The sequence below is a fragment of the Sceloporus undulatus genome, chromosome 2, assembly GCF_019175285.1.
Source record: "Sceloporus undulatus isolate JIND9_A2432 ecotype Alabama chromosome 2, SceUnd_v1.1, whole genome shotgun sequence".
NCBI classification, from domain to species: Eukaryota; Metazoa; Chordata; class Lepidosauria; order Squamata; family Phrynosomatidae; genus Sceloporus; species Sceloporus undulatus.
The window spans coordinates 78717184-78740557 of record NC_056523.1 but is presented as its reverse complement, the minus strand read 5'-3'; the positions used below and the strand labels follow the sequence as shown (position 1 = coordinate 78740557).

Sequence of the window (23374 nt, the reverse complement as noted above, 5' to 3'; positions counted from 1 at the left end):
AACCATGGCAGTTAAAGCATAGAATCATAGAGTTGGAAGAGACCACAAGGGCCATCCAGTCCAACCCTCTGCCATGCAGGAACTCACAATCAAAACATCCCCGACAGATGGCCTTGCAGCCTCTGCTTAAAGACCTCCAAGGAAGGAGACTCCACTACATTCCGAGGGAGTGTGTTCCACTGTCAAACAGCCCTTACTGTCAGGAAGTTCCTTCTAATGTTGAGGTGGAATCTCTTTTCCTGTAGCTTGCATCCATTGCTCCAGGTCCTGTTCTCTGGAGCAGCAGAAAACAAGCTTGCTCCCTCCTCAATAAGACATAATAATAATAATAAAATTTTATTTATATACCGCTATTCCTGTGTAGATCATAGCAGTTTCCAACAAAAAATTGCAACAAAAACAATTATAAACAACATATATCCCCAACAATATGCAAATCAACCACCCATAGCAATTAAAAAAACTATACAGCATCTAAAACCAATTATCTACAAAACATTAAAACCATAACAAATAGCTGGATTGAACAGTATACATCATCAAGGGGAGATAAAAGATAACATTAAGGCACATGGGGAAAAGCCTGGCAGAATAGGAAGGTCTTCAAATTCCTCTTAAATACATCTAGGGAGGTGATAACGTGGAGCTCGTCAGGCAGGGAGTTCCAAAGCTGTGGGGTTGAGACGGATCTCTTCAAATATTTAAACAGGGCTATCATAGCACCTCTTAACCATCTCTTCTCCAAGCTAAACATCCCCAGCTCCCTAAGTCGTTCCTCACAGGGCATGGTTTCCAGACCCTTCACCATTTTAGTCGCCCTCCTTTGGACACGCTCCAGTTTCACAATGTCCCTTTGAATTGTGGGGCCCAGAACTAGACACAATATTCCAGGTGGTGCCTGACCAAAGCAGAATAAAGTGGCACTATTACTTCCTTTGATCTAGACACTATACTTCTATTGATGCAGCCTAAAATTGCATTGGCTTTTTCAGCTGCCGCATCACACTGTTCACTCATATTCAACTTGTGGTCGACTGGGCTCCTAGATCCCTTTCACATGTAGTTTCATTCAGCCAGGTGTCCCCCTTCCTATATCTGTGCATTTCATTTTTCTGCCCTAAGTGCAGTACCTTACATTTCTCCCTGTTGAAGTTCATTTTGTTAGCTTTGGCCCAGCTTTCTAGTCTATTCAGGTCATTTTGAATTTTGATCCTGTCCTCTGGGGTAATTAGCTAATCCTCCTAATTTGGTGCCATCTGCAAATTTGGTAAGTATTCCCCCAATTCTGTCATCCAAGTCATAGATAAAGATGTTGAATAGCACTGGGCCCAGGACAGAACCCTGTGGGACCCCACGGGTCACTTCTCTCCAGGATGAAAAGGAGCCATTGTTGAGCACCCTTTGGGTTCGTCCGGTCAACCAGTTACAAATCCACTTAACAGTTGCCTTGTCTAGCCCACATTTTACAAGCTTGTTTGCAAGAATGTCATGGGGAACTTTGTCAAAGGCCTTACTGAAATCAAGATATACTATATCCACAGCATTCCCTTCATCTACCAAGCTGGTAATTTTATCAAAGAAAGAGATTAGATTTGTCTGGCATGACATGGGTTTCTCTGAAACCCATGTTGACTTTTTGTGATTATGGCATTGCCTTCTAGATGTTCACAGACTCTCTGTTTAATGATCTGCTCCAGAATCTTTCCTGGTATTGATGTCAGACTAACTGGACGATAATTGTTGGGATCCTCTTTCTTCCCTTTTTTGAAGATGGGGACAACGTTTGCCCTCCTCCAGTCTGCTGGGATTTCTCCAGTTCTCCAGGAGTTTTCAAAGATTATTGCCAATGGTTCTGATATTACGTTTGCCAGTTCTTTTAATACCCTTGGATGTAGCTCATCTGGTCCTGGAGACTTAAATTCATTTAGGTTAAACAGGTATTCCTGTACTATCTCTTTACTTATTTTGTGCTGAATTTACAAGACTCTACATTAGAAACCAGATTTCCTCAATGCCAAACAGATTCTCTGTTCTTTTCAATAGAACAGAGAAGTACCACTTACCTTTTTTCCTTACTTTTAGCTGTTACTTCATCCACATGCTTGTTCAACTGGCTCTGAGACAGCAGAGGCAACAAATTAATAGCAATTGTTGCCTCACTTTCTTCCTCTTCTAAGCAATATAGGGCCTTCACTGGGAACAGGAAAGCACTGTAGACGAACCAAATGTTGAGTCATCAAATGTTGAGTCAAGATCATCTCCATTACTATTTAATCATTCTTACTAAAGAGAAAGATGTTTTTTGAAATACCTGTCCTCTATAGGAACAAGATCTGTCACAAAATCTGTCTCAAAGTCCTTCACCACACTGCTCCCAATCCAATCCTAAAGAAGAGAAAGAGAGAAAATATTTCACAGAAGTCACTACTTTCTCTTGTTCCATCAATAACTAGAATATTTACTTTAAGTTTGGTGCATATTAAGATATGATTTGAGCTGCCTGAGAGCTACCCCTTTCAGTGGGACTGGCTTCTGAGAATCCAGGAATAGGACTTCACTGTAAATCTGATTGCTTTTGTCAGCAATCAAAATAATTCACCAAGGGATTCATACAAAACAGAAATAAAGAGTGAAAAAACCCCCCACAAAAACAGAAAATTGGTTAACTGTTGGTATCTTCCACAACTCTTTTAATAGGGTTACATAGTGAATGATCATGTTGGGAAGCACTCTTTGTATGAGCTTCCTATAAGCATGTGATTAGTCTTCAGATCTGACATACTACAGAAGGGGTTCTCAGATTTTCTACCTATCAGGTTCACCTTGACAGAGCTGAAAGTGGCTGAGGCCCACCAGTCACAAAATGGTGGCAACAGGAGGCAGACCTTGACATAACCAACTGATAATTAGGGCTAAGTAGGAGCTAATTAGGGCTGGTTGTGGTACTGTTACTGCAGGAATGTTAAAATGGAAAAACTATGTTGAAACCATTTGCTGTGCAAGGGCTTAATTTCATCGAGGACACCACAGGCACTTTAAAAGGCACTATTCCAGCTATTCTTATGAAGTATTGATAACTGAATATATGTAAGTCAATAGCTGTGTATCCTACCAGGATCTGCAAATCCATATTCCCTTTCTGAATTAAGTTGGCAAGTTCATCATAGTAAAGAGCCAAAGCCTGGGGAACCTGCCCACAGGAGGAGCACACCAGCTCCAGTAAAGATGTGATCTGCAAAAAAGAGTAACAGTTACTAGGGTATGCTACAGATTCGTTCCACAAAAATTCCAACATAGATTGATACATATAAGTTATGGCAAGCCTTGCAACTTCATGTTCCATTTATTACTTCCTCCCCAAATCCAAAGAGGAAGACATTAAATGCATCTTATTTTTTATTTTGAACTAACAGGAATTCCCTATTATGCCCAAACTCAAGGAATTCTGTTTAAACTATAGGTAGTGAATAAGACAGGTTCATAAACCAGAGTTTGATCCTGGCTTATTTGAACTGACCCAAGTTTGGAACTAATTAGAGTTCCTCAAACAAGCTATAAACGTCATTAGAAATAATATCTTCAATGATGTGCCAAAGGAGAGAAGAGCAGTGTATTGCATGTAGTCAACAAACCCTTTTCTGTGGGTCATGAGTCCCTGAACACCTCCAAATATTTTATACAACCCCCCCCCCATCCCCTAAATAACAAAAAATAGCTCAAATTTCACTTCTGGAGTCCTGAAAGAAATCAGATGAACTGTAAGACTGCTGCCTAACAGGCTCAAAATTGGCCTGATGATCCTAAAAGTTGCCAATCTAAGGTTGACAGCTGATATAGTGCACAAGAGTGAAAATTAGTCCCTGTTGCAGTTATCCACTATGTAAGCAGTACTAAGCCATGTTTTAGCATTATAACTGAACTGGCCAACTCTCTTCCTTCCCTTTCCCACAAACACAACACTCTATCTTGTTCTTCACAAGATGATACTCAGATTGATAAGACTATGTCCACCTGATCAAGCCTAAGGTTAACTTGACAGCCGTTAAGTTTCTGAGCTGCCCTGATTCCCAGTTTTGGGAGAAGAGTAGGATATAAATAAATATAACAACAACAACAACAACAACAACAACAACATTAATAATAATAAAATAATAAAAACTTTATTTATATACCGCCTTTCCTGTAGATCAAAGCGGTTCACAACATAGTAAGCATGTGACATATGTCACAGTACAAAACAATAAAATGACTCAGTAATTACAATCACAATTTCATACAATTTCCTAAAAACCTGAACCATATACAGATCCTTAAAACCATCAGTTGTGGGGGGGACACTCCTTAATCTAAACAGAATCAGGAGGATATGCTACTTGAAAGAGGTGGGTTTTTAATGCCTTCTTAAAGGCTTCTAATGTAGAATAGTCTCGGATCTTTTCTGGGAGTGCATTCCAGAGGGTAGGGGCTGTCGCCGTATAAGCCCTCTGGTGAGTTGCTGCTAGTTTTACCTTGGGGCAATCAAGTAAAAACTTCCCCGTTGTTCTGAGGGTGTGGATTTTTCCCCCATCTATTTATGTTTTTCTCTCTTTAGATGAATGTACTCTGCAACATGCAACACACACACACACACTTTAATTAAAGATAGCAAGAAACAAACAATGGCCATATAGGTTAAATCTCCCTTATCTGAAATGCTATGGATCATAAGTGTTTTGGATTTTTTCAGATTCTGGAATACATGTACTTGCATATACATACATAATGAGATATCTTAGAGATGGGACCCAAGTCTAAACACAACTGATGTTTCAAATGCATCTTATATACATAGCCTGAATGTAATTTTATACCTAATATTTTAAGTATGTTTTTTGCCTGAAATAATGTTTGTGTGCAGTGAACCATCAAAAATCAAAGGTATCACTATCTCAGTCACTCATAAAAAAGTATTGGATTTTGGAACATTTCAGAATTCTGGATAAAGGAGACCACCTGTACCTGTATCAAAAGACAGAATACATCCAAGTATCTTCTCTCCTGTCATAAGTTATTTTTGATGCTACAGGTGAAAGGGTGTTAACATGATTGGTACACAAATTCTTCCCCATCCTTAAATATGCCTGTAGTTTTCTTTGCTGATCTGAAGATTCCTCAGGCATTAAACCAGTAGAGTCCCCTTTCTCCAGGCTAAGCAGCAAACATCTATTCTGCATACATCCATATACTTGCCTGCCTACATTGCTCTTTGCTCAGCTGTGCCCGTTCCATTATCTGACCATTTTCTCTACTCCTGAAATTAAATTAGATATTAATTAATTCATTCTGACATAGTTGAGCAACTACGCTTATAGTTTCTTATTCTGAGCCAGAGAATGTTCCAAGGACTAAAAATACTCTGAGGATCTCCTCCCAGAACAAATGTACACAAGAGCCTTTGAACTATATTCATCCTTTACAACTCACTGACCACCACACATGTCTAAGTCATCCTCATGCTCACATATCTATTACAATTCCACAGTAATGCTCCTGGGAAGGTTGAGTGGGATTCTAAAGCCATAGGGATAACAAGAGTTGTCAGCAAAGCCTCTGAAAACCCCCTCTGCATGACAACATCCCCACCCACCCACTGAAATGCAATTGTTTGATGAAAAGAAATCAAGTGAAAGAACTTCATTTTCCTGTCAGCAAACATATTTTGACATGCTCCTTTAAATGCCTTCCAAATTGCATCCATTTGTGAGACATAATTTCTTACTAGCAAAGTGTATTGCACAATATATTAAAGAGCATCCGTATCATTTGGTAGACATGTGCAAGGCAGGCTCAAAGTGTGGTTCACACTCTCTTGTGTGCACTCCTCTGAACCAGTAACACGGGTCCAAAACAAAGCAGAAATAATCCAGTTTGAGACCACTTTAACTGCCCTGGCTCAATGCTAGGGAATTCTGGAAACTGTAGTTTTATGAGACATTTAGCCTTCTTTGTCCCAGGATTCCCTAAGCACTGAGCCAAGGCAGTTAAAGTGGTCTCACACTGGATTATATCTGTGATGTGTTTTGGACCAGGGTCACGGATCCTGCTTTTCAAATTTTCTAAGGCTTATTAGTAGCACCAACTTTGATGAAACCCTGATAGATTATAGCTATAAGGAAACACAAAACTGTCTGTTTGGAAATTTATTTTTGAAAACAGTCTTGTTCCCTTGGGGTTTTATAGAACATTTATTAAGAGACACTACCTCTTTCGTGTCCAGAACAAAGAGAAAGAATGATGTGAACATCTGAACTTCTTGCTCACCTCTTTTCTGCCATGCTGCCCACCATGGTAACTGCACCAATAATTCCAATGCGCTTATACTTAGGAATAGTGCTGGAGAGTTGTTTTCTAATCACCATGTGCATATCATCCTGCATAGAAAAAGAGGGAACAAGGTGTTAGAATAAGAAATGCTTTATCCAGTAGTGAACATGATAACTCATGCCACTGAATTACATATGAATCCTAAAGAAGAGCAGCAGTGCATGCGAGACTAAATCATGTCTACTCCTTCTATCTTGCAAATCTATCAAGGTGTGATTCAGAGATGTTTTCTACTGTCAAACCATCCTTCAGATACAACAAACATAACGTAACGTCCCCAGCATTTGAGAGATGGCTCTTGGGGAAGGAGATAATAAATGCTGTGCTAGCAAGCAAGACATTCATTTCATTCAAGCATAGGTGGAAATTTAATGTACAAATCTGAGAGACTGGAAATTACAACTATAGCAAATGTTCAAGAAAGAAAAAGCATGAAGATGGACAGCCAAGTTGATTAAAAAGTGGCTTGCAAGGCAGTGCTGATATGTATCATGTCACAAACAGTAAAAGATAATATAAGGTAAACCACTGGGGGGGGGCTATGTCAGATTACACATATTTCACAGGTGTCTGTACAGAGACTGGTGGCACCTTGAAGACTAAAAGGTGTTCCCTCAATATTCTAGCCTCTAAGATGCCATAAAACCCTTTGTTGATTTTCTTGCAACAGACTAAAATGCTTAGAACCCCTAGCGACCAAATGTTCAAGTTTGGTATTAACTTTTATATGTGAATCTTAGGCGGGATACACACCGCCATATAGTACGTACTGTATACGTACTAGGGTTAGGAAGGGGCGGTGCTTCCGCACCCCCCTAACCCTAGTACGTATACAGTACGTACAAGATGGCGGCGCCCCTTCCACATGGGCGCCGCCATCTTTACGTACTGGACGCATAGCGTCCAGACGTGTCGCGGCGCTTATGACGTCGCGAATGCGCCTGCGGCGCCTCGCGACGTCATAGATGCGCCGCAGAAAGAAGCTCCGAAATGGAGCTTCTTTTTTGCTCCGCGCGGGAGTCGCGCGGTTTGGCTGCTGCGGCTCCCGCACGGAGCAAATGGCGGCGGCGGGGGAGCGCCGCAAAGTGGCGGTTTGTATCCTGCCTTAGAAAAACAATTGTGAAATACCAGCTTTTTAGAACAATGCTGACTGTCACATAAGTGTGGTTCCTATTATTCACTGATGCACATCTGACAAGTGGAGAAATATCTTTTTATCTCCAGTAATTGGTTTGGCAGCATTCACCAAATTCTGACCATGTACTGTTAGAACATGTATACCAGTTTTACTGATAACACTGGCATCTAGACATATCTGGTTAGGTATAGGACTCACCTTCTCCAGCTTTCAGTGGCTAGGCAATATTTTCACTTACCTGAATGTGGCTGCTTCTGTGCCCCTGGCTGAATGCCAGCACACTAAGTATATGGAATAGTTTGCGGATTTGTTGTGGACTTAGATTATCCATGTAGTCTAAAATGCTCTAAAAATAGAGAAGTAAAATCAGGCAAAACTCTTAAGATCTTCATGATACACATTGATACAAGAATATGCAAAAACAGCAAAAGAAAATTGGAATACTTATAATGGTTTCTTTTATATCAGAAGTGGGTTGAAATTAGACCATTTGCCAATTTGTAACAGATCAGCTAGAGCCAGCCAGTTGCTAAGATTCTTCCAAAGAATGCCAGTCTTTCCCTTCTCATACAATCTCACACTTCCAGCTCCTTGATTTTCCTCCTGTGATTACTAGTTACTTGCGAATTACCATAAACTAAGGAGATTTGAGGACAAGTTTAAGATTTGTGAGAATATCCCTTTTCTTCTTTTTTCTTCTCACCAAAATCTCTTGTATTTGTTAGACTGCCTGTAAGACAGTAGTTGTTAAGTTGTTGGTATCAGAGTCTAAGCTCCCAGCTCTCACCTGTGCTTACCTTTAGAAAGACTGCATATGGAACCACTAATGAGGTATGAAGAGACACCAAGTCAGTGAGCACATCCAGAGAGACATCCACTTCAACACTATTGCCACCACATGCATGAGTAACCAAGGCACCCACAATCTCCTGCAGGGAAAAGACACAGGAAGGGAAAATTCAGAAGTGCAAATGCTGTTGAAGAGACTTCTAGCTTTGGAAGAAACTGCTGAGGAGCTGGTGAACCTCAGCAGGAAGCTAATAAAGGCTCAGTATAGCAAACTGTTTTATCCTGAGTCGGACCATTGATTCCCCTGCCCCAAATTGTCAACTCTCACTGGCAGCAATGGCTTTCCAGTGTTTCTTGCACAATTCTTTGTGAACTCTAATTGGACATACCTGGCAGTCTGTCATTCATCTATTAACCAAACCTGACCCTGCTTAGCTTCTCAAATCAGGAAAAATAAGGAGAGTTCAGGGTGGTACAATACTGCTCTGAACCCTAGTTTGTTTGGTTTTCCAGATGAAGTCAATAGCCACAGAGCTTCCGGGAGACACTGTTACTTTTTAGGAAATATGTGAACATATGCAAACATTTTACCAAGCAGAGAATGGAACTTTATGGCTATACCTGCTGACAATAAGCATCAAAGGCTGCAAATGCTTGCTTGTACATACAGCTACCAAAAGAGACAATACATGGATCTGCTGAATGTACAAAAATCTCAGATAGTGACAGGATGGCTGGAAAGAGGTCTCTCATAACCTGCATGAAGACAGAACAAAAAAAAAAGTGGCTTCAGATACATATTGCTACTACCTTCCCAAATTCCTATCTGATTTCAAAATCAGCCTATCCATAGTACATAGTTATATCACTATGATCCCACTTTAACTGTTGTGGCTCAGTCCTGTGGAATCCTATGAGATGTGCAGTTGAGGGATGGACTTTTTGAATTCTTAGCTAGAAAGCTCCTCTAATGACTCTGACCAAACTAAAACTCCTAGGACACCATAGCATGAAAACACAGCCATTAGAGTGGATTAATAACACTATAATTGTGTAATATGAATGGGCACTTGGTACTCTGCAATTTGCTGCCAAAATAAGATCAACATGAATTACAAAAAGCAATTCAACATTTCAGAGAAGCTAACAGAGTGGTACATAAGTATTTTTAGATATCAAAATCTAAAGTGGCTAAGAAATCAGAGCACAGACAATAATGCTGTCTCATTCTAGTAAGCTGTCTTCTCTATGAGTTCAGGAAATGTGCCTAAATGCATTTGTCTTCTTGCCACACTCCATGCTTTAAGAACCAAAAGAACTACTACAGCTGTATTGATAAACTAATCATTTCTCTTGATGAAGATCTATACCTGTGTGGATAAAATAATCAGGGTGTGTCTGTGAACTGGCACACAGTCTTGCAGATTTCAGCATGGATGCCAGTATACGTCTGCTCAAGTACTCACGAGTGAATGGTATCGGAAGGCATTCTGCAGAAACTGCTCTCGCATATAACCCAACCGAATCTTGCTTCTCAGCACTCTCTCAATTTGCTTCTTGCTCTTTGAACTTGTAGCATAGATTACAAACAGCACTATCAGATCAAGAACCTTTTTGAAGCAAAACAATAGCTGATTACACAAAAGATAATGTCAAGCAAGACAAGAGAATAAAGAACTGACAACACAAGCGATCTGAACAGTGAACACGCTTCCACACCACAGAATGTGCTGTTTTGGACAGAATTCTGCACAAAACATCTGTTTCATTTTGCTTTTAAAATAACAAGGTCGTAGTGCACATGCTTTGGAAGAAAGAGTAAAATTACATGGCCAATGTTTACTACGGACTAAAATATTGTGGTTGAAACACGAATTCATTCCAGGAGCCTATCTTTTGGTTTATAAAGATATCTTCCACAGCAATTTCTTAGAGGAAAAAAACTTGCTTCTGCAAATTATTTATTTATCCTTTTTTCAGTCTGAAGAACTACATAAATCATATATACTATACACATACATCTGTGCCTACTGTGAACAGAAGTCCTAATAGCTGAATCTTATAAGTCTTTAACACAGCCACCAAGCAGAAGAAACTTTACCATTAGAAGCACACGCATACAAATAGGATAGGTAGAGATCTCACAATTTAGCAGATGGATGAACAGAAAGTTCATCCCTGCAACCTCCATTATTTTGAAATTTGGGAGAAGAGATTAATTTTCCAACTGTAAAATGCCTAAAGGTGGCTGTTGTTTTTGAGGAAAAGGCACACAAGAAATAGAATATTATCTTCAGCAGCAGCAGCAGCAGCAGCATTAGTCATGAAGACTAAAATACAAAGATGACTGCAAATGCAGGTAAAGGTTAATGTATCCTCCTTCTCCACAAGTATCAGCACTAGACTGTTCCAGATTTCTGAACTGAAATTTTTAAAGTAGGTGTCACAAAACAAAGGTCACTCTATTTTTAATTAATATGTTTAAAATGATAATTCAAATGGCAAAAAGCTATTGCAAAACCTGTGTAGAAATTACCTTATGGTCAGAAGCAGAAGAAACATTCTCAATAGCCTAGACCAGGAAAGAATGCAAAAGAAGCAGATGCCAATGTTGTACAATATATACATTAAACAACCTGTGCAAAAAACCAAAAAAACTCACAAGGAACAGGACACATCTCTTCAACAAAACCTCTAATAGCAAGGGTTCCATTAAATTATGTCTAAATCTGACACTGAATTGTCCTGAGTGAACCTCTTTTAGAATATAAGAACCACCAATTCCAGTCTAATGATAAAACTTGCATTGTGGATGGGCTAACTGATTCCACTTGTAAACCACTTGATAACCAGAATCCTCTGGGCCATGTACAATAAATTAGAAAACAAAACAATAAAGTCAACAAAATAATGAATTGAAGCAACACATAATTTAAAATCAGCGGAAACTATGCCGTACGTAAAATTAAAGTGAAGTCAGTAATAAAATGGAAGAAAGCTAAAACATAAAATGCAGCTCTTAAAATGCTTGGAAAAATAAAATAGTCCTCACCTGGTGCTGAAAAGACTATAATACAGATGCCAGGAGGAACTCCCTGAAGAGGACATTCCATAAATGGGATGCCACCACTGAAAAGGCTCCCTCTCTTTACTGCCACACACCTAGCTTCATCTGGCAGTGGCACTGAAGAGGTGACATTGGATGATGACTCAAAGATACTATACTGTCAAAAGATGGCATTGAAGCACCATGGCTGGCCTGGTTCAGTGATGCTCCCTTCCCAGTAGTGTGCGTCAAAAAATGGGTTAGCAGCAGGACTTTAGGCAGCAAGTATGTTATTTGAGGTGTAATTTCTATTTTCTCCCTCTTGGTACCCAGAACATCTCTGCTCCTAAATAGGAAGCTTTGTTGTTGTACTCAGGAACCCTGACTACAAAACAAAGCCATTCTTTAAATAGTTCATATTTTACAGAGACATTTACAGTGCGCCTGCGCCATATGCAGGTGCGTCATACATGGCTTTAACCTTACGCGGAAAGTTAAGCTGCCGGGCAATAAATGGCGCGCGCACCACGCTGAATGCAGAAGCGCTCCCCTATTGCAGCCAATGGGGTTTGAGCTTAAGCGTTTTTCCCCATATGCGGAGGCATCCGGAACGCGTATGGAGAGGGCCCACTGTATTATACATGAGCAAATAGACTTCAATAGGACATTTGGAGAAAGTCAACAGTATAAGATGGTTTTTATGAAACTGCATGTATTCAGCTACCCAGGAAAAACACAACCTGACCTTAATCCAGCCTTCTAAAATGGTCTTCTGGAATTTAACAGCTGACTTTATGACTTCAAAAAGAAGCTTGACACAGTCCAGGTTAATGCTCACTTGGCTTGCAGGCAGACTAAAACAAAGCACAACAGGGGGAGTTACCACATCATCTTTAAAAACAAATGAAATAGTTTTAGCAGGTAATGATTAATTCAATACTAATGGCAATGGCTAAATTACTACCCACAAGAGTGTGCTGGAAGTGATAAAACACAGAAACAATAAAAGGAAAGAAGCAACACATAGGAAAAGGGAGGCCAACTCTTCCCTCCCTGCATACTGAGATCTAGAGAGAATTGTTATTTTAAGGGGTGGGTGAGATATCAGCCACTCTGATAGCCTTTAGGGCTGAAGGGCGGGGTATAAATACCATAATAAATAAAAAAACAAAATAAATTGTTTTTGTATAGGGAAGGTGGATGAGGGGATGTTAAAGCATCTCCCACTACCAAGCAATGTCAGAAACTATCAGTGTTTCCTTTTAAACCCTCCCCCCTCCTCCTAGTGATCTGTGTCATTATCACTGTGCCAGTGCTACTAAGACCAATGTCAGAATAGTGGTTTTCTCTCTAATGCCCAGATGACTGCTGATCAGGTGGACTGTGGGGCAAAATTGAGACGGGACTTCCTGTCCTTTGCAGACCATGTAGAGAGTGGTGGAAAGGTTACACACCACATATAGTAGCAGAATTCAAAGTCACAGCCATGATAGTCTGGAAAATCACTATGCAAAGGGATCTTGCAGCACTTTTGAAAATAACTGAAAGACAGAAGTTGGTAGCACGAACTTCAGTAGACTTGAGCCTACTTCCTCAGACCAAATGCACAAAAGCTCATGCTATCGACCTCTGTTTTTCAGTTAGTCACAAAGGTGCTGCAAGATCCCTTTGCACACCACCTATGGGGCTCCCACATGTATATTAAAGAAGCACCACCAGTAACAACCAAGGCAGAGTGAACAGAACAAAGAGAAAGTTGTGGAGATGTCAAAACTGAGCCAGTCATGTAGCAGAAGATATTGGTACTGAGCAAGTACACACCTAGGCCTGGTGTTGCTTTATATTATCAATCATACCTCTGTGCAACAAGCCTTTCTATGTCCACCAGAAAGCTTCTATTGATGGGAAGACTCTCCACATCACAGGGACAATCCATGTGGCTGTCAAGGTATGCTAGTTGTGACTAAGTTGTGACTGGATGAGAGTCTAGTAAACTGGCAGGTGTAGTCCATGATGCACTAGCAATCAGTCATGTAATTAGCTAATTAGGCCAGGTGATTGTGTTAGCCAATTAGCAAAGTATAACTGCATTGCAATGTCTTAAAATAACAAGGTTGTAGTGCTCATGCTTTGGAAGAAAGGGTAAAATTACATGGCCAATGTTTACTACGGACTAAAATATTTGAGAGTATTCTCTGTACATGCTCTCCATGCTGGTTCTGACCTTGCTGGTTATACTGCTCTCCATGCTGCTGCAGTGGTAAGGTAACATTGAAATGCTGCTGAACTAGGAGTTTTTACTATGCTTCAATTTTTGCTGCTACGTAATGTGCCATTTGTACTGTTTTGTTTTTTGCTTCAGTTTTTAAGATTTCTGCTGAATAAAGCTCCAAAACTCTGCTGTTATTATTTTTGCCTCAATATACACACCCCAACAGTGGCAAGCCTCTCTACATATTAACACACTGCCCTTACAATGGTGGCTGTAATATGTATCCCAACCCAAAGTCTTATAGTCTATTAAAGGAGCACTTGACTGTGACAGATGTCCTGTGCTTCTTCACCAAAGATAAAAAATAAAAATTTTATTTCTATCCCGCCCCTCTGTCCAGGACAACCGGGATGGCTTACAAATTAAAACTGTACAATCCAAATCCCAATATCCCACCCCCCTTAAAAGAATAATTAAACAATGCTGATTTAAAACATACCTTAAAAAGCAAAAACAGACCATAATTATAGAAGAATTCAAAGGGAACAAGTTCTAGTTTGGTGGCCGGTAATTTATTCGGGAAAGGCCTGCCGGAAGAGATCTGTCTTGACAGCTTTTTTGAAGCTGTCTAAACTGGTAATATGATGGATCTCCTCTGGCAGGCCATTCCATAATCTGGGAGCGGTCGCCGAAAAGGTCCCCTGGGTGGTTGCAGACAGTCTGATTTTTAGAGACTTCAGCAAATTCCTCCCAGAGGACCTGAGTGCATGGGGTGGATTATACGGAAGGAGGCAATCCCAAAGATAGGTTGGACGCAAGCCATTAAGGGCTTTAAAGGTAATAACCAACACCTTGTACTGCGCCTGGAAGCTAATAGACATCCAGTGGAGCAATTTTAAGACAGGTGTTATGTGCTCTCTCCTGGCTGTGCCAGAAACCAACCTGGCTGCCATATTCTGTACTAATTGAAGCTTCTGAACTAGGCACAAACGTAGCCCCATGTAGAGTGCATTGCAGAAATCGAGCTGTGAAAGTACCAGTGCATGTACCTCAGTTTCTAGGTCCCTTACATCCAGAAAAGGACGCAGCTGGCATATCAGCCGAAGCCGATAACAGGCACTCCTAACTGTTGCATTTACTTGATTTGTCATCTGGAGCGACAGTTCTAGGAGCACTCCAGAATGTGAACACAGTCCTTTGAGGAGAGTGTGATCCATCTAGGACAGGAGGTTGTATCTCAATACCTGGGTTTGGGGCCACTACTGTAAGTACTGTACCTCCATTTTGTCTGGATTAAGTTTTAATCTGTTTTTCCTCATCCAGTCCATTACCACTTTAAGACATTAATTGAGAGGAGAGATGCCATCTGAAGTCAAAGCTATAAACCAAGACATGGAGAAGTATTGTCATCAGTGTATTGATAACACCCCGCCCCATGTCTCCGAATGATGTCTCCCAGTGGCTATATATATATATATATATATATATATATATATATATATATATATATTGAATAGCCGGGGACAGGATGGTGCCCTGAGGGACGCCACAATTAAGCTCCTTTTTTGATGAGCAACTGTCCCCGAACATCATCCTCTAAAATCTGTCCAAGAGAAAGGAATGGCACCACTGCAATGCAATGCCTCCAATTCCTAACCTTCTCAGGTGATCCAAGAGGATGTCATGATCTATTGTATCAAAAGCTGCTGAGAGGTCTAGTAGCACCAACAGGGTCACACTACCCCTGTCAATGCCTAGACGAAAGTCATCAGCTAAAGCAGCCATGGCAGTCTCAACTCCATATCCTGTCCTAAAGCCGGTTTGAAATGGATCTAGATAATCGGTTTCATCCAAGACAACATGGAGCTGAAAAGCAACAGCCCTCTTGATCACTTTGCTCAAAAAAGGCAGATGCGAGACTGGCCTATAGTTGTTCATCTCCAGGGGGTCAAGGAAAGATCTTTTCAGGAGCGGCCTGGCCGCCGCTTGCTTCAAACAAGATGGAACACGACCTTCCCTAAGGGATGCATTGATGATATCCCTCAGGAACATCCTCAAGGCATCTCCTCCCTGGACAGCCAGCCATGAAGGGCAAGGATCAAGAGGGCAAAGATTACACAGAAAGTTAATGGGCACAAATACAACTGGAGGAAATGGAGCCCAGGCAAATATAGAATGATGGGAGTGCTGCGGATTTAGTTGGAAGGGAGAAAGCAATTAAATAGTGAGATTCACGTGAATTTGTGCCAGCAAAGACAGGAGAGACCCAGAAGTACAACAGTAGGCTGATTGTTTCAATATCAAGTTTTTCCCATAAAATGTTGGTGTAACCATTAGTTTGTCCCTGTACTGGCACAGTAACTCTAAGGATGAGGTTGAATTCCAGCCATTGTATTACATACAAACCTTGCCTGAGACTGGTTCCTGAATTTACTCTGGGAAGCCTGAATTTGTGGAAGCGAAACACATGAGTCTAGGTCCAGCTTCTTACGAAGATCAGAAATTACCTGCAAGGTATATGTTTCTACAGTTATACTCAGAGACATGCACAAAAAAATAAATTTTCATACAGGGGGTTAAGAAGACAAAAACTGTGAAGTAATAAGTGTGAAGGAAAGAGCATACAAAGATTACTCCTAGACACACGAGTTATTTTACACAAATGTAAAACTTTGTTTGGACTTTTAACAGCGTACTTTTGCAATGACAGTATTTTAACTAGCTTTGAAAATAAAATCCTATTTCCTTTTAAGGTAAAGAGAAACAAGCAAACAAAAGGGGGGTGGGCAGAAATGAAGGGTTTCATTCTAGGGCTGTTTAAAGAAAAAGGTTTGGCCTGAAACTTCAGTATCCCATTTTTGCTCTGCCAATCATCTTCCAGTGTCCTACTATGTGTGTGTATTGTGTGCCTTCATGTCATTCTGACATTTAGCGACCCTATCATGACAGGACAAGATTTGTTCAGAGGGTGCTTGCATTTGCCTTCCTGAGGCTGAGAGAGTATGACTTGCCCATGTCACTCAGTGGGTTTCCATGGCTGAGCAGGGATTTGAGTCCTCATCTCCAGAGTCCTAGTCCAATGCCCAAACTATTACATCAGGCTGGGTCTCTTCAGTTTGTTCACTGTCCTCGAGTCAACCCCGACTCATGGTGACCCTGTGGATGAAACTTCTCCAAGACTCCCTATCACCCACTGCTCTGCTTAGGTCCTGTAAATTCATATTTGTGACCTCCTTAATTGAATCTATCAATCTAGCTTGCAAGCCTTCCTCTTTCTACTTCCCTCCACCTTCCCTAACATTTTCTTTTCTAATGAGTCATGCCTTCTCTTGAGGCCAAAATATGATAGCATTTCCACAATATCCTCAGTAGTCTTCTCCAGCACCACGTTACAAATGAATTAATTTTCTTCTTAACTGCTTTCTTCACTGTCCCGCTTTTACATCCATACATTGTAATAGGGAATACGATGGCTTGGATGATTCTAATTTTAGTGCTCAGTTGTATATCTTTTTAGGATTTTATCTAGCTCTTTCATTGCTGCTCTTCCCATTCCTAGTCTTCTTCTGATTCCTAGTTCTTCTTCTTCTGATCCTAATACAGTAGCTTAATCAGGTAGTTTACTAATGTCAGGTCATTTTAATAATCACAATGGAATTCTCCTAGCAAGAATGGCATCCTTACCTACATGGACAATATGATACTGTATGTAAAACAACCAGGAAACTTAACTATGTCAGTAGTTTCACATGTGAAATTGTGCTGGCTTATATATTTGTTTACGTACACAATAATAGTAAATGTCCGAGTGCTATTCCAGTATGGCTCCCTGTATTTACATGTTATTCAGTCTTTCACTTTTAAGAGAAGCTACCTTACCTCTACTGCATTAGTTGCCTTGATGGACCGGAGAATAAATTTAACTACTACAGGCAAATCTTCCACTTTTACAGCAGCCACTGTGACCATAACAGACTTGCATACCTAGGATGAGAGCAGCAAAATGGCCAGCTGTAGTAGTAAGAAGAGGAATAGCATACCTGTACATTTATTTGCACTTCTCATTTATACCATGCCTCAGGCTCTTGATAGACTGTAGTGGAAAACCCACACCAACAAAGAAATAAATTATATATAGTCCCAAACCTTTAAGATTCAAAAAAGCTATTAAAAACAACTCCACATTTTAGAACTTGCTCAGAACTTCCATAATATGATCAGGAGATTCCTTAGGTGAATTCTCAGAGAAAGAAACTTCCAAGATTGGCTTTTAGTGTATCTTTGCTGTCCACATTATGGTAAGTGTACAGATGAGATAGCCAAGAAGAACTTCTCAGTTGATCTGAGAATGCAATCACTTCAGTCTTGGCAAACCTAATTTCCATCCATCCATCCATCCATCCTTCCTTCCTTCCTTCCTTCCTTCCTTCCTTCCTTCCTTCCTTCCTTTCTCCACACAGGAGAGGCAGCCTATAGCATTTTTTAAAAAAGGTATGATTGAAACATTATTTATACATAAGTTAATAAATGATAGTTCTTTTAAAAAGAGAAGATTAAAACAGTATAAAAACGTGAGCTATAATTTTAAAAAGATAAAAACACAATAAAAAAGACTTAACCACACTGAGAACTCCGCTTCATAAAATGCAATTTCTGTAATTTCCTCTAGACACCTCGAAGCTTGCATAAGATTTAATTTCATTTGTATAATGATTTTAATTATACCTTGTTTATGGCCCTACTCATTTACAACAAGACCTCTTACCTCAGACAGAAGCTCCAGATCAAGATTTAAACAGGAAAGAGCATCCAGGATTGGAACCATTAGCTCAGTGTTCACCTTTAACAAAGAACTAAAAGGACAATCAAATATATTTTATTTTTAACACTAGCAATATTCACAAACTGCAATCAACTGAAATCTATTCAATATAAACAATATAACTAGCAGGAGACTTTCATATCCTGGTAGAGCAGAATTTTCCTGATAGTTATCATTTTTTTTTACATTTTACAATAGCTACAAAATGACTTATTTACAATCAATAACTGCACTCCATAAAGCTTGCCCTATTTCGCTATTTATAACAAACAGTTGCATTTCCATGTATCCAAAGCATTTTACATATATTTCTGATATTCTTACAAGACTAGTAAAAATGAGACCTACAGCAGTGTGATCCCAGCTCTTTCAAGAATTCCTCACTGCCCTTGCATTTCAAACACTCCTCAAAATACAATCACTTTTTTCTTTGTCCACTTTGTCACTAGACATGCTAGACAATGTCTTCATATAAAATACCAGTACTACTTCTCGATCTCTCTCTCTCACACACACAAAAAGGTGCAGGAACATAAAACTCACCTAAGCTCTCTGGCAATTTCACTATGTTGGGCATCTTCCAGGATTTCAGGCAAGCCTGTAATAATGTCGTGTTGAATTGTTGGAGGAGAAACAGAAATCATCTGCATAATGGTTGATAAAAGTTCCTGGAGATGACAGAAGCATTACATTACAAGGAACACAAGAAAAGCAGATATCCCTAACACTAACAACAAATTGGCCATGAGATGTATGTTTCACATGTACATGAAATTTAAGTTAATCCACTAGTTTATTTATTAGAAATATACTACCTGTATAATTTTTATGATATTTATTTAGATTGTCCCCACAACATCTCACTTCACAAACAGAAATTGAGATGGAGAGGGAATAACATGCCTGAGCACATCAGCAAAATCATGTCAGAGCTGGGTTTCAAAATCTATCCACAAGACCACAGTGGCCACAAGTAAACAAATAAATATCCTTTTCTTTATGTAATAGCTGTACAAGACCTACTTACTGATATCGTATCACATATAAATTGTATAGTGTCTTTACAACATGCAAGGCATTTAAGAGCTCTATTTAAGAAAACAGATTAACAAACTTTAGTAATTTCCAGTGTTTGTGAAATCTTTTTATTATCACTAAATTTGTTCCTTTAATAAACCTATAATCCTTTCCTCAGTCATATAATTGTTTTGAAATAGCAAAGAGGGGAGCAATCCATACACACTTTTTCCTGACCCAATAAAAGGATAACTCAGTTTGCATGGATTAGACCATGGCAAATTCACTACCCACTTAATAGGCAGAATTAAGTATTGTATGTTATATCAAACATCTCCTAATGCCTCAGTTGATTTCTCTGTAAGGAGAACAGTTATTAACAACTTACATCAAAGCTGAAGAACTCACACTCTTGCAGTTGTTGCTGGAATCTAACTCCTATCGGTCCCAGCCAGCCAGTTATGAAGATTTATGGTAGTAGTAACTTATTAACATTGGTGGACACAGGTTCTGCAGCCCTGGGTTACATGCTGCTGCTGCTACAGTAGCCACCACCTATCTATTAATCAACTGCATTGATTGGTACTTGCCTTGCTGTCAACTATCCTGTCGAGCCATTTTAATTGATTGACAATGAGTCGGGGCAAATTGAGCCCATCGCTGCCCACACTGAAAGATCAGAAGTACAAAGAGTGAAGCAAATAGTTCAAGCATAGACATAGCCCCTTTTAGCTACCAAGAAAGAATGTAGCTATTCAGGATTCTTCTCATTCCTTTCTAATGCATTCCCAAAATCTCATTTGTCAAGAAGAACCATTTCAGAAACAATTTCTGTTTGAATTAAAGATCTCCTGTCAAACTTTGAACAAGCCTCTGTAGAACATGTATCAAGAACTCAGTTATTTTTAGTCAGCCAACAAACCTAATCTTGGTATTAACCAAGAAGTAGGCAAACACTCACCATAATGAATTTATTCATTCTGTCATTTAAGATTTGCCTTGTATAACAAACATGAACAGAAACAACATAATCTTGAGCATCAAACTTCCATACTCATTCTAAGTCTAAGAACCTTGCATAAAGTACAGTATTTATATTATATCATAGAATCTATAGATTTGGAAGAGACCACAGATGGCATCCAGTTCAACTCCATTCTGCCATGCAGGAACTCTCAATCAAAGCACCCCAAACAGATGGCCATCCAGCCTCTGTTTACAGACCTCCAAAGAAGGAAACTGCAGTACTATGTGAGCAAGCATCCTCCACTGTCAAACAGATTACTCTGGTACTCTTTCACATTTGCCAATGCAATGCGGTTTGAGGAATTTCAAAAAGAAACAACTAGAAAATGCATAGCTACCAACATTCCAAGCTGAAGTAATAGTGTACCTACCTTTCATCAAAAAATTCGGGAATTTTTTCAAACAGCAGTTTTATAATAGCCGGCTGCCAAACAGGAAGGGGGGGGGGGGGACAGAAGTGTTTGGAGAAAATTACATTTGTGATCAGGCAGCAAACTGTATATACGGAATTGCACAACCCAAACTCCATAGCCATATAAAAATTATTCTCTAGGAAACACTACAAGAAAATGCTTCCCAGCATGATAATCTAGGTTACATAAACACAAAGTAAAAATCCATATGCCAAAAGCATATCATTGTTCCCTTTTTCAAAGGTAAGAGGGGAAAGGCCAAACCTGGAACTTTTAAACTTAAAACTGCCCTGAGAGCCAGGACTGAAGAAAAGGCAAGGTGATGATAATGATATCATAATATTCCCCCCATCATCACTAGTACCATCATCTGACATTAATGCAAGAGTGGAGAATGCATGACTCTGCAAATGTAGGACAGAATTTAGGCCTAACTCCTAGGACTTATTCGGAAACAATATTTTTTCTGGCCTAAAATGCCTTATAACACTTCCTAAATCCTTTAGGTAACACTATTTTGTTACATTTGGAAGGTCTTTTTAAACATTCAAACAAGATTTTTTCCACCCAAATGTTAAGTGGCTCCCTATCTGAGGGTGAGTGAGCAATAGTTCACAGAGGTCAATGCACACCTCTAAGCTCTCACTGCTACCCCACCACCACCACCACCTTAGAAAGTGATGAATCAATGCAACTTTCAGTTTAGATGAAGGTTTTGGAAAGCTAGAGTAATACACTGCAACATAAAGCAAATTAATACACATACTTTCATAGTAATCATGCCTTCTCATCCTGCAGCCAAGATAATCACTAGAGAGCTTGTACCTCAAAGCTTGAAAGCTAGTTTCCTTTTGCTGCACTGTCTCTAGTTTCATCATCTAAACATGGAATTTAGATGATGATGATCCCATGTACATGTTTATAAACAGAAATTAAGAGAAGCCTAATTAAATCATTTCATTTTCAACTTCTCAATGGAAGAATCTCCCTCAAAGCAACTGACTTTTTAAATATTGAGAGGGTATTGGACAATTTATCTTTCCTGTCCTATTACACAAAAATCTATGTACACCCTAGTTTGAGATAAAAAATGTGAGGTTTGGAATGTCCAATTCGCAGTGATCTCTAGTGCAGAGATTTCCACTTCTGTCTTAAAACACACAAACCAGAAGGGAAAGGAGTCTGTCTAGCTATTGAGCTATCCAAGATCCCTGCCCACATCATACATGGAGAAGAAGAAAAGAAAGTTAATCTCTTAAATTCAGTTTGAAGAAGGAGTAACAAAAAAGACTTGTGGTCCTTCCCCCCGCATCTCTGAACCAAAACACCTCCCTCATCTTAGTTCCACTCTGTATCCAGGGAACTCAAATTAGGTAGGGATCAATTGTGTTTATGAATAATAGCTGAATAATAAGCTGCCACAATCAGTGTACTCCTGCTTTTGTCCACTTCTTATCTATTCTCTCGCTGGTTCAGTCTGTTTTCCACTTCTAAGAATATCAGACTGTATGATAAAGTGAACTTACCTGTAATATCTCTATTCCTAGAAGAAGCTTAATGAGGCTTTCACAATATGAATGGACTGCATTACTGTAATAAAAATATTTTGCCATTATAATTATAAAAACAATGTTCCAGGAATATTCTTTTTCCAGCTCCATGATCTAAGGCTATAGTTCAAAAAGCAGTTTACTGTACTTTTAAAAAGAAGGAATATAACAACATGTTGAAGCAATTTATTAACTGAGCAGTAGCAGGATGACTCAGATTTAAATTCTGGGTTTCACAAACTTAAATTCTATTCCTTCCCAACCCTCATCTATTTTTCATTTTAGAAAAACCCAATTCTAGTCCAGAAGCAGACTGGAGGCATATGATATTGCCATAAAAATTAACCACAGTTATGAAATACCCAAGAAGACTTTGCAGAGAGAAAAATATTTTTTTTCATTTACCTTGTTTCTAGATTTTGCACAGATACACATGGTAACAGACAATTCCTGAACTGATCTCTGTTTTCAATGTGGGATTCCAATCCGGTAATGAATTCTTCAACAACCTAATGTTGAGAAAGAGAGAATGATGGCTGAGCCATAGCCCTGGCTGTAAAAATTAGTCTTTAGAGTGCATTAACAGGCAAATAAGCTGCTCTCTGCATAATGCTTTTTCTGTTTTCTTTCAAGAGAAGCGTGATTTGTGAATTGTTAAGTTTTCCTGTCAAATCCAGTGACCTGTAACAATGCTTTGAAAGCTATCCACAGTGTTCTTTATTAATCTTGACAGCCTCTGTCTTCCATTCTTCTTCTATCTGGACAGTTAATTCATGTATTTCAAATGTTAGATACTCACTTTTATGTGGTAGGCAACTGAACAATTTTTAACTTTATTTTTCTTAATATCAAATATAATTACAAAATAAATAAATGGTACCAGTTTCCTTTACATCATTATTGATTCTTTTTCATTCATTTGATTCAAAATATTCATTTCTCAGTTCTTTCCCATAATTTGAGTCATTTCTTCAACACAATTATTTGTATTGAGAAAG

The 23374-nt window shown here is 39.3% G+C and overlaps 1 protein-coding gene across 4 annotated transcripts in view; it reads right to left on the bottom strand.

The window, feature by feature from the left end:
- The window catches only part of FANCD2 (FA complementation group D2), a 66145-nt gene that overhangs the window by 36832 nt on the left and 5939 nt on the right, over window positions 1-23374 (bottom strand). For all 4 annotated transcript variants that reach the window (XM_042449951.1, XM_042449954.1, XM_042449955.1 and 1 more), the window contains exons 5-23: window positions 22782-22885; window positions 22353-22416; window positions 20785-20837; window positions 19978-20056; window positions 18914-19038; window positions 18314-18401; window positions 17428-17532; window positions 15955-16055; window positions 12082-12190; window positions 10827-10862; window positions 9757-9900; window positions 8912-9046; window positions 8299-8430; window positions 7740-7847; window positions 6301-6410; window positions 5230-5290; window positions 3113-3232; window positions 2312-2385; window positions 2064-2210 (exon numbers count right to left, since the gene is read on the bottom strand). In XM_042449951.1, the coding sequence (XP_042305885.1) occupies window positions 2064-2210; window positions 2312-2385; window positions 3113-3232; window positions 5230-5290; window positions 6301-6410; window positions 7740-7847; window positions 8299-8430; window positions 8912-9046; window positions 9757-9900; window positions 10827-10862; window positions 12082-12190; window positions 15955-16055; window positions 17428-17532; window positions 18314-18401; window positions 18914-19038; window positions 19978-20056; window positions 20785-20837; window positions 22353-22416; window positions 22782-22885 (1895 nt within the window). The remainder of the gene's footprint in view (window positions 1-2063; window positions 2211-2311; window positions 2386-3112; window positions 3233-5229; window positions 5291-6300; window positions 6411-7739; window positions 7848-8298; window positions 8431-8911; window positions 9047-9756; window positions 9901-10826; window positions 10863-12081; window positions 12191-15954; window positions 16056-17427; window positions 17533-18313; window positions 18402-18913; window positions 19039-19977; window positions 20057-20784; window positions 20838-22352; window positions 22417-22781; window positions 22886-23374) is intronic.